This window comes from Apis cerana, linkage group LG14 (assembly GCF_029169275.1).
Source record: "Apis cerana isolate GH-2021 linkage group LG14, AcerK_1.0, whole genome shotgun sequence".
NCBI classification, from domain to species: Eukaryota; Metazoa; Arthropoda; class Insecta; order Hymenoptera; family Apidae; genus Apis; species Apis cerana.
Window position 1 is genome coordinate 11,052,145 of NC_083865.1, and position 15,430 is coordinate 11,067,574.

General features: G+C 45.5%; 5 protein-coding genes across 5 annotated transcripts; 2 read left to right on the forward strand and 3 right to left on the reverse strand.

Moving 5' to 3' along the window:
• Positions 1-1,478: 1,478 nt before the first annotated feature.
• LOC107999879 (tubulin beta chain-like) lies at positions 1,479-4,521 on the reverse strand. The gene is made up of 5 exons (XM_017059925.3): positions 4,215-4,521; positions 3,635-4,099; positions 3,251-3,555; positions 2,815-3,112; positions 1,479-2,743 (listed from the first exon to the last, which is right to left on the reverse strand). Exons 1-5 carry the CDS (start codon positions 4,269-4,271, stop codon positions 2,525-2,527), a joined length of 1,344 nt encoding a protein of 447 aa, XP_016915414.1. The 5' UTR covers positions 4,272-4,521; the 3' UTR covers positions 1,479-2,524.
• Positions 4,522-4,683: 162 nt separating this feature from the next.
• Positions 4,684-5,510, reverse strand: LOC133667291 (uncharacterized). Its single transcript, XM_062085052.1, has 2 exons — positions 5,355-5,510; positions 4,684-5,261 (listed from the first exon to the last, which is right to left on the reverse strand). Exons 1-2 carry the CDS (start codon positions 5,373-5,375, stop codon positions 5,004-5,006), a joined length of 279 nt encoding a protein of 92 aa, XP_061941036.1. The 5' UTR covers positions 5,376-5,510; the 3' UTR covers positions 4,684-5,003.
• Positions 5,511-6,725: 1,215 nt separating this feature from the next.
• On the reverse strand, positions 6,726-7,368 carry LOC133667289 (large ribosomal subunit protein eL22-like). Its single transcript, XM_062085050.1, has 2 exons — positions 7,183-7,368; positions 6,726-7,105 (listed from the first exon to the last, which is right to left on the reverse strand). The coding sequence occupies exons 1-2, from the start codon at positions 7,351-7,353 to the stop codon at positions 6,812-6,814; spliced, it is 465 nt and encodes a 154-aa protein (XP_061941034.1). The 5' UTR covers positions 7,354-7,368; the 3' UTR covers positions 6,726-6,811.
• Positions 7,369-8,603: 1,235 nt separating this feature from the next.
• Positions 8,604-9,353, forward strand: LOC107999884 (cyclin-dependent kinase inhibitor 1C-like). Its single transcript, XM_017059929.2, has 2 exons — positions 8,604-8,763; positions 8,839-9,353. The coding sequence occupies exons 1-2, from the start codon at positions 8,752-8,754 to the stop codon at positions 9,088-9,090; spliced, it is 264 nt and encodes an 87-aa protein (XP_016915418.1). The 5' UTR covers positions 8,604-8,751; the 3' UTR covers positions 9,091-9,353.
• Positions 9,354-9,492: 139 nt separating this feature from the next.
• On the forward strand, positions 9,493-14,843 carry LOC107999916 (uncharacterized). The gene has a single exon (XM_017059983.3). The coding sequence runs from the start codon at positions 12,269-12,271 to the stop codon at positions 12,962-12,964; it is 696 nt and encodes a 231-aa protein (XP_016915472.1). The 5' UTR covers positions 9,493-12,268; the 3' UTR covers positions 12,965-14,843.
• Positions 14,844-15,430: the final 587 nt, after the last annotated feature.

Below are 15,430 nucleotides of genomic sequence, written 5' to 3' on the forward strand. Positions count from 1 at the left end.
AAACCGAGCGCACTCCATTCCATCCGATTCGACCCGGCTCGAACGAACGCTGTCCTACCACTTACGCGTTACCTTCAACAGCTCGGCGTGTATTCAGGGTCCTTGCGTTTTTCGCTTCTTACCTTTGCGCGCGAGAACATTGCCAAGGCCTTTTGCGCGCCTCGATCTGGATCCGCGTGCTCCAAAGATCCTGGTCGCTCTCTTTTTCGATACCCGCCCGGTAACGAGTGATCCCTCGTCTCGTCGTTAAACGGGGAGAACGAATTCGCGAACGAGTATAGGCGTTAAGTATCGTAAGAGGTACGGACAAACATCTATAACGGGCAAAGCCCACTTGTATTTCGAGATAATTTCTATTAATTAACCGACCGTTCGTTAATTAATAATACGCGCGAATCCCCATCTCGTAATCAGATCTCTATTTCTACGTTAACGTAACGCATCGATACCGATTACACACAGGCTTGTTTACCTGGAATTCGATTGAGTAACGATTGGTAATCCGTGTTTTAACGCCCACTCCGTTACCGTACCGAAAATGCATCGCGACGCGTACCGAGGCGCGTCGTTTAGAAATAACAACTCGTAATAAAATTTAGGAAATTACTCGTTTTCGGAACGAAAAAAAAAAAAAAACGAAAAGAAAAAAAAAAGAAAGAAAGAAAAATCGAATTACGAAAACGAAGCGATCCAACTTGACTTCGCATGGCGTGCCCTGATAATTTACGAGGCGGTCGTGTTCTTTCCGGAATCGGTCCACCTCGTATCTTTCCTCCTTTCCCTTTCCCTCGTTTCGTTAATCTTTTTTTGTCATACGCGACTGACTGGTCGCGTATTTCGCGGCAAGGTCGCGTTTCGTAAATGCCTCCCCCTCCCCCGCTCTTCACGTCGTGGTGAACGCCGTCCAACGACAAAGTTCGTCCTCCACGAGCTTACACTTTTTTTTTCTTCTTCTTTTTTTTTTTTATCTTTCATTTTCTCCCGTTTTTTCGTCCTTGCTCGTTTCTCTACAGCTTTTACGAGAATGGAAAGATCGGCGGAGGACTCCGAGATCGCCGATAACCATGAGCCTAGGCAACGCCCAAATCCGGAAGGCCTTGGCCTCATGTCGGATATCGTGCAAAGACTTTCGGATTACGGCACCACCACCAGACAGGATTTTCGAGGCTCTCGAAGTCAAAAGTTAACCAGTCGGTCGTTCGGGAAGGGGGATGCTCCGCTATAAAAGTGGCCATCGTCGTTCGGAATCGAATCACTCGAGGTTTCGTAGAGATCGCGAACGATATATTTCAAACAAGAAAAAAAAAAATTTCTACGTTATTCGTAATACGCGATGATCCCGAATGTGCTCTCTCGGTATTTGTCGGTAAAATAGAGCAAACGCATCACGCCATATTGCATCACGTTCGAGCGTATACGTTAGTTCAATTATTATTCGAATTATAATAAACGGAAAAATCTTCTCTTCGCGACCGCCCTACGACAAATTCTTCTCGCTTCGACAAGCAGATTTCCAGTAATCGATATTCGCAGTCTATTCTCATCCGCTTTGGTTATATTTACATTCACGTAACCGTTGCTTATTAGCACCTGTTCGATGCAAATACTTACGGTTATATATTAGATTCGATACGGTTTTACGTACGTAATAATATAATTTGCGTTACGTTCGGTAAGAGCACATCGGGACAAAGGATAAAGATGGAATTGTATGTAACGATGGAAGGGGGATGGGAAGGAATTACGAACGAAAGAGGCGAAAAGATGCGTAGAGACGATAAACAGCGCGTTGCAAAGCAGGAGAGATTTCTGCAACGTTGTGTGTACCGTCTCTGTTCGTGGCTCGCCAACCGCGAATGTAGTAATCTCGAGGAGAGAGACCTCGACCGATCGAATGTAGAACGGTGGTGGTGGCACGATGAAAAGAATCGCCTCGAATATAACGATACCGTTAACAATACTATCCGCGTTTTCGTTTCGCAGGACGCTCAATGATTCGTTGGGCCGATCGTTGGAGATTTCGACTTGTGCTTTCACCGCTCGACGATCCATCGGTGGCCGTTTATTTCGCGGACGAGGCAGATGCGCAAAAAACGTGCACAAGACGCATGCGCGGATAGACGAACACGCGCATAAGAAACAACAACGCAACAAGAAGAAAACTGCCCGATGAAACGGATCAATGGAAACGAGGTTTCGATTATTATATAGCCGTAGCCGATTAATCGGTGGATTTTTATTAAAAACAATTTGCCAAGAAAAAATCTTATTGGTGGTCGATTTTACATAATATATTGAAAAAACGTATTTCGATGTGTTTTTTTTAAAGTTACAATAAACGCTGACTTAAGAGGACAGATTGAGTAAGATAGTCGTTGAAAAGGTGAGGTGGAAGATTCGAACGTGTTAAGGAGAGAAATCTATTTTTAAACGCAATACTAATTCGTGTGATACAGGCACTTTTTCATAAGGAACGAAATTTATACTATATATATATTTTCTTTTTTAAAAGACAATTCAACTTTTACGGGTGTTCACCCTCACCCTCTTCTTCTTCGTCGAACTCGCCTTCTTCCTCGGCGGTAGCCTCTTGATATTGCTGGTACTCGGAGACCAAGTCGTTCATATTGCTCTCAGCCTCGGTGAATTCCATTTCGTCCATCCCCTCTCCCGTGTACCAATGCAGGAAAGCTTTCCGCCTGAACATCGCCGTGAATTGTTCCGATACTCTCTTGAACAATTCCTACGGGAATTTCAAACGGGATAAAAAAATTTTTTTCTCGCTCGATCGAATATTTCTCGTCCGAGTTTTACCTGAATCGCCGTTGAATTCCCAATGAAAGTTGCCGACATTTTTAACCCGCGAGGGGGAATGTCGCACACGGCAGTCTTAACGTTACTAGGAATCCATTCCACGAAATAACTACTGTTTTTATTTTGAATATTGAGCATTTGTTCGTCCACCTCCTTCATCGACATCCTCCCTCGAAAGACGGCTGCCACGGTCAGGTAACGACCGTGGCGAGGATCGCACGCCGCCATCATGTTTTTCGCGTCAAACATTTGTTGCGTGAGTTCCGGGACCGTTAGAGCTCTGTATTGCTGCGAACCTCTGTTTCGAAAGATGAAACGATTTTGTTCGAGGCGACATTTCTTTTTTTTTCTTTTTTATACGTATACATATATATATATATCTATATATATTAACTATATATATTCAAGTTAAATTTAGAAACATTAGATACCGCACCTGGACGTTAAGGGTGCGAAACCTGGGATAAAGAAATGCAATCTGGGGAAGGGTACCATATTTACAGCGAGTTTACGCAAGTCGGCGTTTAGTTGTCCAGGAAATCTTAAACACGTGGTCACTCCGCTAAGCGTTGCGCTCACCAAGTGATTCAAATCACCGTAAGTCGGTGTCGTTAACTTCAACGTACGGAAGCAAATATCGTATAGGGCCTCGTTATCGATACAATAAGACTCGTCTGTATTTTCAACCAATTGATGCACCGACAGAGTGCAGTTATAGGGTTCGACCACCGTGTCGGATACCTGCGCAAAAATCGCACATCCGCGGTTTCAATTAAAATGAAAGTGAAAAAGAGAGAGAAGGGAGGAAACAGGCTAGTACCTTCGGAGAAGGCACCACGCTGAACGTCATCATAATTCTATCCGGATATTCCTCACGAATTTTCGATATAAGCAACGTTCCCATTCCAGCTCCTGTTCCACCACCGAGAGAATGAGTTAACTGAAATCCTTGCAAACAGTCGCAACTTTCGGCCTCTTTCCGGACCACGTCGAGGACCGAGTCGACGAGTTCAGCGCCTTCGGTGTAGTGGCCTTTGGCCCAATTGTTCCCGGCGCCGCTCTGCCCGAAAACGAAATTGTCCGGCCGAAATATCTGGCCGAACGGGCCGGAGCGTACCGCGTCCATCGTCCCCGGCTCCAAGTCGACCAGGATCGCTCTTGGAACGTACTTCCCTCCCGACGCTTCGTTGTAATAAACGTTTATGCGTTCCAGCTGGAGATCGGAGTCGCCGTGGTAGGTGCCGGTTGGATCTATACCGTGCTCGTCGGAGATCACCTCCCAAAACTGTGCGTGACGAGAGAGGGAGGGGAGGGAAAGAGAAAAAAAGAAAAGTAAGCAAGAAGATCGGGTAGGAGGAAGGGAGGAAGAGATAAGGTAAAATTACGTTAACGAAAAATACCTTTGCTCCTATCTGATTGCCGCATTGACCAGCTTGGAGATGGGCAATTTCACGCATTTTTTCGATCTTCGATTTCCACGCACTACGTTCCCGACACGATTTCGTTACTCGCGAACACTTTTCGCTCGATTCCCTCTATCTTTGCTATTCTATCGGTACTATATTTTTCTACAATACTCGAGAAATTAGCCTGAAACAAAGAGTTTGTCCTGAGCGTACGTACGATCAAGAAAAAAAATCGGCGACGAAATCAACGAGTTGTCGTTTGTTTCCCGGTTGCCTTGGAATCTTTTGTCTCGCCGATCGTTTATCCCGCCAACTTCGCGTTCGTCGCTCTTTCTCTCCCCTCCTCTCTCTCCCTCCCTCCCTCTCCCCCTCTCTCTCTCTTCCTACACACACGATCGAGATCGAAATACAAATATTTCTTATCGTTAATTTCGCGATGAGGATGAAATGAAGAGAAATAAAATAACTTTGATAAAGATCTTTTTTATTCGTTTCTTTTTCTTCTTTTTTTTTTTTTGCAAATAAGAAAGGCGAAAAATTCATGGATCAACATTCATGGTAACGAGAAAAAAGGAGGAGGAAGGATAAGGATAAAACGAGAGGGAAACACGGTGGAAACGTAATCGGCATCCATTGTTGCAAGATGAACGACAGGTCGATCCAAGTTGATCCTCACTGATGGTGGAAATTCGCAGGTATCGCCAAGGTCGATCTCACCGTGCGAAACGTAACCGGATGTTTCCCCCGAACGGATTGTCCTCGAATCGTGACGCCTGAGAATTCTCAGCGCCTGCCGGCGACCAAAGCAGCCGCGGGAAGGCTGGAATAGGCGAGTGGCGCGGCGTGGGCGATCACAGGGCTGGCGATGTACGGCGCAGCGACCGCGTGATTAACAGCGTGCGCGTTGTAGCTGGTCGCGTAGGTTCCGACCGTCAAAGCTGCTGGAACCGGTGCCGCTGCGAACGCGGCTGGGACAGCGGCTGGGACGGCGGCTGGGATCAAGCCGGCCGAACACGCGGCGACCAATCCGGCGAGCAGAACCTTTTTTTTTCGAGAGAGAGAAAAAAGAAGAAAATAAACAAAGGCGATCGAAAGATTCGGTAATTCGCGAAACTTTCATCGAATCCAACTTACCAAGAATTTCATGGCGAACATTTTAATTGCGTTCAAGAATCTCGAATGTGTTTCGAGCGAGTCGCGATGGACAACTGTACTACGATGGATTAGCCAGGGGGTCTTTTATAGCGAGTTTCGTCCGGGAATCCACTCCCACTACGGGTATATACTTGTTGTTCGTAACATTGGTTCGTGGCACGATGCGACCAGGGGCACGCTCCTGCATACCGGATTACTTTTGCTCGTTTTAGGCCACGCCTGCGATTACCAACGGTAACTGCCTCTACGTCTCCAAATCTAAATAACCTTCTTTTTCCTCTTCTTCTTCTTCTTCTCTTCCTCTTCTCTTCTCCTCACCTTTTGTTATCCTGATGTCGTCCACGATACGATCACCTTCCAAACGTTCTTTCTTCCTCCGGAACATTCTCGTAAATAGGAGAAAAATTCGATAAATCTAGTTTCTTTTCGTGAGATTCGGTAATTAAAGAGAAATATATATATATATATATATTGATGTTGAAATGATGATGCAATAAATGGCGCTTAATTATCTTACTAGGAGAGAATGTTTATTACGTATATTTTCTCGCGTATGCAAAGTTGCGATTAAAATTAATGGTGGTGGACGATGGTGGTAGAGGCATCGATGTTCGAATTTCAGTTTCACGGGTAATATGTGGTTGGGTGCGGCCCATGCTTGCTTCGAACATGGAACGCGGTCGTGCGTACTTGCGTTTACAACGATTGGGACATAGCAAGTTTCGAAGATCGTTCGTTAAACGTGAGTCGAATCTCCTACTGCCTTCGTTCATCAACTTTCTTTCGATCCGTCCGATATAGAACATCGTATCGAATTCTGCGTTGCAACCTGTTTCTTTTTTTGTGTCACATCTGAGAGAGAGAGAGAGAGAAATCTAATTTCCTCGCTCGGATATCATTAATCCGATCATTTGGAAACGATTTGGAAAAGAGGAGGAAAAACATGAACATTTTTTTGTGAACGAACAATATCGTTAAATTCTTTAAAAAATGTTTATTCATTACATAAATGACAATGATAATATATACGTATATTTAAGATGCACACGTAACAAATTTATCTCCAGTAATATAGGAAATTTTTTTGGAAAAATCAAATTATATTGCGCTATGTGTCGAGGAAAAATTCGATTATTATCCAAGAAAAAGCGATTCAAACGATTTCTTACTCGTTCAAACTTTTTTAACTTTCGTTCGATTCGATCTTATTAAACGTTTCTACTCTATTAAATTCATTTTCGCGATTAAATATCCTATCTCCAATTTCTTTCTTTCCAATTTCTTTGTTTCTTTTTTAAAACAGAGGCGAGCGTGCAGGAAGGAGTAAGTAAGAAGCGAAGAACGGCCATGTTTGTTTGAATTTGCAGTTTATTTGATAAAAAACAAAGAAAACATAAGGAAGCAACAGGTCGGACGATCGTACTTAGGGGGACGAATTATATGGCAACAGCGGGATAGTTGAGCGCGGCGTACGGGAGCGGTGCCGCGTGAAGCGGAGCCGCGGCGACGGCGACCGGTGGATACGCGGCCGGCAATGGCGCGGCGACGGCCGCGGGTAGGGCGGCAGCGAGCGGCGCGGCGGCCAGCGTGTTGTAATTCCTGGCCACGACTTGACTGCTTCTAGCTGTGACGATGGGCGCTGGAACGGCGGCCACCGCTGGGGCCACGGCCAAAGGGGCGGCAGGGACCAGTCCGGCGGACGCCAGCGCCGCGACGAAGAGGAGGATGCACTGAAAAACAAAGGGGAACAAAGTCGAAATAAAGTCGACGTCGGTTAAGAAATTTTTCCTCGGTATTTTCCACTCACCACTGTCTTGATCATTTTTCGGCTAGGTTTGTTCGATTCGGGTGTCGAGCGACGAGTGAAGAGGTCGTGGAAGCGTCCTCGCTTTATACCGATCACAGGTGGTGGTTCGCTTACGAAAAGTGGATGCGCGGCTCGTTTGCGAAAGTCCTCCTGTCCTCCTCGACTCGGCATTTCGAATGCTGGACTCGAAGCGTCGCGTTTTCACGCGCCTCGTCTCCTCCCCCGCCTCGTTTGTAAACCGAGCCATCACTCGCAACAAATGCGATCGATCGATTTCGATGACCTTGATCGAAAGAAAAGCACAGGGCGGACACTTGCACGGGGTATCGTGATATTACGTAAAGCGGGCAATTGTATAATCGTTTCGACTACGTGTGGCTGTCCGGCCGGAACGTGTAACAAGGTTATAACGTCGCCCGAGTAATTACGCGGATCGTTGTGCGCTTCCCACACGGTACATCGTAAGCAAGTATTTTCGTTTAATCTTTCTACGTCCAATCTTCCTTCTTTCCTTCCTTCGTCGCGCCACAATTCGTCCCGATTCTAAATCCGTAGACGGATCTTTATTTACCACGATCGAGAGAAAAAAGGAAATATTTCGATCGACTCTTTACCGGATCTAGTCTAAGCGTCTCTTCTCTGCTTCTTCATGCCTTTCGCACTTTCCATCTTTATCTCGAGTCGGACGCAAGGCTGGACAACTTCAAGGCAGCGAACAGACGCTTTTTTTCTCAAGTTCAAGTTCGTCTGGGGTCCGGGAGGCCGAGATCGGCGAACGCCCGGTTTCTTTTTAAGGTGCGGTCTCGTGTGTCTCCCATACATAGAGGGGAACGTACACACGTTCTTCCCATTACTATTATTATCGCTATTAATATTCGAAAGTTTCCCATTCCAATTCCATCTTCTGACTAGATGAACAACTGTTTTGATATCCCTTTCTTCAACTTCCTTCTTCAACTTTCGTCCAAGAAAAGTGAAAATCGAAGACACATATTACTCTATATGTAGATAAACGATCCGGACGTTGAATAATTTCGATCGAAACCCAGTTCCTCGTACTCTTTGTTTGTTGGCGAGTCGTTGAACGATATTTGGATCGTAAATCGTTTTTCGAAGGACGACGCGGCTCGAAAGGGGAAAACCTGTTCGCGTTTCTGCGGGAGTGGGGAGAGGGGGAAGTTGCTGGAACGCAACCTCCATGAAAAAGAAGGAAATGACGCGTATTGTTGGGACGCTCTCAACCTTGAGATGGAGACCGTAGTTAGTCGCTGGGAAATCGTTGCGAAACGGAAAGAGAAGAGGAGGAGAAGTGGATTGGTCGAGCGAGTCGAAAAAAGGTTCGATCCACCAAGAAGAAGAAGAAGAAGAAGAAGAAGAAGGTCCCTGCACGGAGGAACCTGCTGCTGTTGCCCTTCGCGTTGGGTGTAGGATAAAAGGGGATGCAAAAGAAAGATGGGAGAGCGTTGGTCGCGGGTTTCGCGCCCTATATAAGCGGCGTCTCCTCGCCTATCGGCGTGTAATCGTCCCATCGTCGTCGTACAGGAGGTGGTACGCTGTCTGAAAACAAGCATGTTGAAAACGGTGAGTGCGAGATTACCGTAAGAAAGAAGGAGAGATCTAATGGTACTAATTTCGAGAGTGTTGTTTCGAGCGCAGCTGTTGCTCGCCGGATTGTTGGCCGTCGCGTTGGCCGCGCCAGCGCCGGCTCCGATCCCAGCCCCGGCTCCGACACCCTCGCCTCTTGCACCGGCCGCTCTGCTCTCCGCCGCCCCGCTGCCGGCCGCTCCACTGCCGTCACCCGTCATCTCCAACATCGGCTCGCCACTTCTCTACCCCAACTACCCGGCGTCCATCTCAGTTGGTTACGCGCCTGCTGCCTCCTACATTTACAAAAGCTACGTGATCTAATACGCCAAGTAGTGAACGAGGTTTCTGGATCGGATCTGTCTACTCGCCACGGATCGAAGCAGGAGGGGGATCGAATCGAATTCGAATCGATCGTTTCGTTATGCTTATTCGAAAGAAAAGAGAAAAAGGAGAAAAAAGAATCTCGTTTCTGTACTTTCTCACGATCTTTCGATCGTGAATCGTTCGATCTTCCGTCCATTTTTTTTTTTCTTCTTCTGTATCTTTAGATCCGTTGTATCGTAATAAAATTATTTGAACGCAAACGTATTTTCTTTTCTCTTTTTTTATTTCTTCTTCGATGGGTTTTCATCTACACACGATTGTTTATCTATTCGTTAGCGGGAATCCATCGCGTCGAGTTAGTTACGCGACTCATCGTTACTCCATAAATCCAATTATGTAATAAGAATGGACGTAGGAATGATCGCACTCCGAATAATCGTTTTCTACCCACTTATGTTATATAAATATGTGTACGTGTTCGTGAATACCGCTATAAAACAAATGCAAAATGGGTACGGGATTGATTCGGCGTGGTATAGGTGAAAGAGTATATTGTTTTTTATTACGTCCGCGTTTGAAGTAATATCGTCACGAATTTTTGCGCGCGAATCTTTTTTCGAATGCAGTCGCTCGTTTCTTATTTCTCTAGAGTGCATATAACTCTACGGCTCTACGGTGAGAGAGTCTAGATCGATTCCGCTCGAACGAATACGAAATCCGCGATTGCTCTATCCAAATTCTAAATTGGAATATGGTTGAAAATGGAATTGGTTGAAAACGGGCAACAGAACCGATTCTAATTTTATCCTCGACAAAATACAATGCCATTATATTATGATGACACGTTACGAGTCAAAGGGTTTCGGGACAGAAATTCGACGTCGATGACGAGGGACAGGGAGGTTGAGCAAGGCCATTGAGTAGACTTTTGTCTCTCTTTCTTTTTTTTTTTTTTTTCTTTTTTTTACGAAACAACAAGTAAATTGTATGCAGCCAACAACAATAATACCGGATCGTTACGTAAATCCAATGTCCTCGCAGAGGGATGAATACTGCTATATGCTCGTTGCTGCCTACTATCCCTCCCCGGTTATATACGGGGAAATTACATAGCGTCAGAAATTTAAACGCGCGCATACTTTTCGATTAAAATCTAATTCGATAACGTTATATCGATTCGCCGTGCGGTTCGGAAATTAATAAAACACGGACGACCGCTTACATGTCACGTCGCGTTGCGTTTCCAGATTGCAACGTGTTTCGCATAGTAATATCCCCTCTATTGTGACACGTGTTAGCGTAATAATATCGAGATCATGGGTGAAAATTTCCGTCGTCGTGCACGTCAATGCACGTTACGTTGTGCACGAAAACAACTTGGCCGGATTGAGAAAGATCTATTATAACCGTATCGGTCCGTAACGGCCATTAAAGCGAACTTCAAAGGGTTACGTCAAATTGTGTATTACGTTGCGTTAGAAATTGATAGAGAACGATTTAACGATTATTTTCGCACGTTCGTTTCGTTCGATGTGCACATATATATATATTTTGTGTACGCGATTCGACAGGCCAAAATCGCTTCCGTGTTGTCCCTATTCGTTCGTCGTCGTTATTTACGAAATTATTGATTATTGCGCGGGTGCATCTAGCGCTGGCGACAATGCGATCAGCCTGCATGGTACATCCACCCCTTGGCATCGATCGTCCCGTCCAGAGTTCACCGACCCCTCTCTCTCTCTCTCTCTCTCTTTCCGCTTCGAGACGCGATACAATACTTATATACTGTCCTCATTACCACCCTTATCCACCTATTATCTTCGCCATTCGTTCGCCACTCCGGTTCAGCTACCGGTTCGTCAAATTTTAACGAGTTTGTTTCACGGATATCGATCGAAACTAGGAAAATCGATTCTATCCACGCCGATCGACCAGTTTGGAAGGAAAGTTTTATATTATATAACCGATTTATCAACCGATATTGTGAAATAACGAGTTAATGATCAATGAAGGTAAAAGATTTTAAAGATAAGGAAAATGGCGATGAATGGGATTTGGCAGCATTTATCAATCGGTATTGTAAAATAACAAGATGCATGCCTCGTTAATGATTAGTGAAGGTAAAAGCAAAATTTTAAAGATGAAGGAAAATCGATTCTATCCATGCCATCGATATCGATCCGATCAATTTGGAAGAACAGTCATATATTCGTTCAAATAACCGAATTATCAATCGATATTGTAAAATAGCGAGATACAATGCGGCACCGTGGAAAAATCGATTCCTATCAATATCGATCCAATTAGAAGGAAAGTTTTGTACATTCGAATAACCGATTTATCAATCGATATCGATATTTATTATTGTAAAGTAACGAGATGTAGACAATTGGTGGTAAGTCGGCAGCACCGTCGAAAAATCGATTCTATCCACGCCATTAATGTCGATCGATCAGTTTGGAAGGGAAGTTTTGTTCGAACAACCGATATCTATTATAACAAAATGTACATACCGCAATACATAGTGGATAATTGGATTAACGAAGGCACGGTTTTAAACATAAGGAAAATGGCGGTAATTGGTGAATGGGGTTCGGCAGCATCGGCGAGAAACCGCTTCCGTCCGCGTTCATCCCGATATCGCAGATACAGAGTCGAACCCTCACGTGGTGGAGAGGACATGCGCGCACCCTCCGCAAATCCGCGACAGTATATAAGAGAAGACCGCGAATCTCCAAGTCTCAGTCCGCCCTCGAGAGTGTGCAAATCACGCGCACACAAAAATTAGCAACGCATTAACGACTGTGTGTTTGCGATCATAATCGTACATCCGATATTGCATATCCACATCGTTCTTCGAGGGAAGAATTCAAAGGGGACATTCGAACCCCTTAAATAAAAGAAAAAGGAAAAGAAGGAAAGGAAAAGAAATCACAGTGTTGATCAAGAAGAATCTGAAAGAAGTTCTATTTCCCTCTCCTGTAACAATTACGAAGTGTGAAACAAAGTGTTCGATTCGAAAAAGGGGCGCGTGTTTTTCCTCGTATCGGAGAGTTTTTTGATTTCGAAAGAAAGAAAAGAAGGATCGCAGCGAAAGGAAACGAAAAGAATCGTGCGAGGAGAACTGAAGCCGACTCGAGTGAGCAAAGATTTTAATCAAACGTTGATACCGGGAATGGAGGATACGACGAGGCTCACCGATCCGGAGGACGAGCGCCGGCGAGAAAACGAGAAGGGGGACGCGAAACGAAGAGCGAGCCCGAACGGCGGCCAAGCGAGATCGTCGAAGCAAGAGTTCGGGGATGACGAGTGCAGCACGGACAGCGGGTGCAGCAGCGGGGGGAGTAGCGGAAGCGCGGAGAGACTGTCGCGTCGCGGAAGTAGCGAGCGATTGTGCCGCGCCGCGAGATTATCGAGGACCCACTGCTACTTGGACAGGCTTCGAGGCCGGCCGACCCGGTCCCAGGAGAGGCTCTCCTCGGTGCAAAGAAGCTCGGCGCGTGTTCGTGCCAAGTCCTCCCGCTCGTGGAGCCCGGGGGACGTGAGGGGTGTCGGGAGGACGTCCGAGTCGCTCTCCTACTCCTCGACCCCCTCTGACGCGCACAGCAGCACCGACAGCGACTCGTTGAAAAGATCGAGCACCGCGGACGCCCTGCGAAGGGCCCTTCAAACGCTCAAGATATCCGCGAAATGGGAGGGGAAGGAGAACAAGCACGCGAAGAAGAGCCCGAAACGGATACTTCGCAGCCCCGTCGCCTACACGTACGTGAAGGGCCTTTCAGGCCTACCGACCCAGAGGGTTCCAAGGAACGTTGCCCAGCAATTGGCGATGCCCTGCTCCTGCCAAAATTCCGTCGGTATATACCGATAAGAAGGGACGCGAAATTCCAATCAAAAATTCTCGATACATGCTCGACCATGTTCGATTCTCTCTTTCTCTCTCTCTCTGTCTCGTTCCATTTTCCTCGCGAACACGGGGAAACACTATTGGACCATTTCTTACGATCTTTTATTATCTATCTCTTCCTGGTTTCTACTATTTTTTCAATCGCGGTTGTTTCAATTCGCCGCCATTTTTTTAAACCACGACCAAAACGATTGGATTGAAAAATGTGTATATACCGACGGACGATTAAAAGGAGAGGGGGGAAAAAGAAGAAAAGAGAGAGAGAGAAAAATAAGAGAAAAGCGATCGTCGAAAAAATTCGCAAACGTAGCGACGATGTATTCTTTTTTATTGTACAACGTGTTTTGCTTTTTTGGCAAAACGTTCGAGAAACGTTTGCGAAAATCCGGGAAGAAAGAAAAAGGGGGAGAAATGCATTCTTCTCTTCGTCGCGATTACTTTTCGTCGATGGCGGCGCGTCTCGCCGAGAAGAGGAGTGCAAGGGGGAAAAAAAAAGAAGAAGAGGAATGCAAGAGGAAAGTTGCATCCATATTCGTAGATAGGAGGTACAGCGACGTACCGCGATTTTAAATTGTTGGTCTCTTATTACGTAAGCAAGATAGATCACTGTAGACGAGCAACGTAGCCGTGCAACTTATGTATGTATCTTTTGTAGTGCAAAACGATTAGTACACACGATAAAAAAAAAGAAAAAACATGTATACAAGCGATACCAATTAAGTTTAATACGAATTCGCCAATTCAGAGGATCGAATGTACGATCGATCGACGATCTTTCTTACATAGCGTGTAATTCTTCTTTGTCGAATTCGCAACGCGCTTCTATCGAAATAATAAATTTTCGCCGGTTATTACGCGACATGTACGAGTCAATTAAACGAACCAAGACGTCGAGATCGCGCGAGATGCCTTTGAGAAATATGGACGAAAGGAGGAATATATGGACGAGTGCTCAAGAGTGGAAAAAAGAAAAAAAGGAAGGAGACGAAACGAAATATGAAAAACAAAAAAAAAATGCTCGCGATCTCGCTCGTAATCTCTTTATCGTTTTTAACGTTCGATCGTGGATATTTCAGATAAATTGGAATTAATCGTTCGTTAAGAGAATACTTTTTAAAACATATCAATTCGCATTAACAAAAATGGTATCGCAGTTTTCGTCGGCAGCAACCGGTCGGCGGTTTCGGGATCGGCGAATTTCGGCCGTTTGTTGCGTCGCCGGTCCCTCCCTCTCCCCCCCTCCCCCCCGGCGCAATGAACGAGTTCTGGAAGTTTATTCTTTCGCAAGATGTGGCGTTTCGTATGTGGCGAAAAAAGAAAGAAAAAAAGGAACAGATAGCCAGCGTTCGACCTCGTTCTTTTCATCGACCGGTTGCGACCGAATCGAGAACGGAGAGCGAAGGAAGCGCGGACCGAAGGAAAAATCTTTTTCTCGAAACTTTTCCCGTCGAAAGTTCTCGTTCAACACGTGGCGACCGACGAACGTATGTATACGCGATCTTTCAGTGCCTTGTAAATATCTATCGCGTGCATTACACGGTATATCGCGAAAACAAATCGGCACAATATTGGGAGAGATGAAACGATAACGGTATCTCGCGAGGGAAGGGAGGGTGGGGGGACGAGTAATATACGCCTAACGAAATGCGAATGCGATCCTCGAGCCAAAGGAAAAAAAAAAAAAATAGAGAGACACGAGGAGAAATGTGCAAGAATGATTAAAAAAAAAAAGGATGCATAAAGAGAAATATGCATAATCTCAGGACTGAATGTTTTATATTAAGTATTACCTATGTCGATACTATTTGTAGTTTACGTTTCAAATAAACGTTTTTCATTCAAACGATTGCCATTCTTTCTGCTCTTCCAGTCTCCCACAACAATTTATCTAACCGATTATCCTTTCCTTCGTTTCCCTTTCTATCGTATTCCCTCGCGATCAAACGATCAATCGTTCTTCTTCCCCCTTCTTCAAAAATGCCCTGAGGATCCGAGCTCGGACGAGCAAGATTTCCGCTCGCAGTTCCGGAGAATGAAGGGAAAGGAAATCGGGAGGCCGGAGGCTATCCCTCTGTGCGCAACGTGCTCGTTGCCGGAACACGTTTTCACGCGAAAAGACGTGGAAAACGTGGAAGGACGACCCTGGTCCGTTTATAGCTACGGCCATGACAGAATCAACCAGAGTGACCCAGTTGCAGGGGTTTGCACCCCGTGACGTCATCGAGCAAGCAACGCCATTCACGACCCTTCTTTGACCCAGATCAGTTCTAGTGTCATCCCTACAAAATACCATAGTTCATTCAACGATCAACCATTATCTTGGCACGATAAATAACCTAGCCAACAAATACCTCATTTCACGCGTCTCTTTCTCGTTTTTCCTCTCCTTTCCTTAAGCGCGATCAAAGGGCACGAACCGGAACGCGTGAC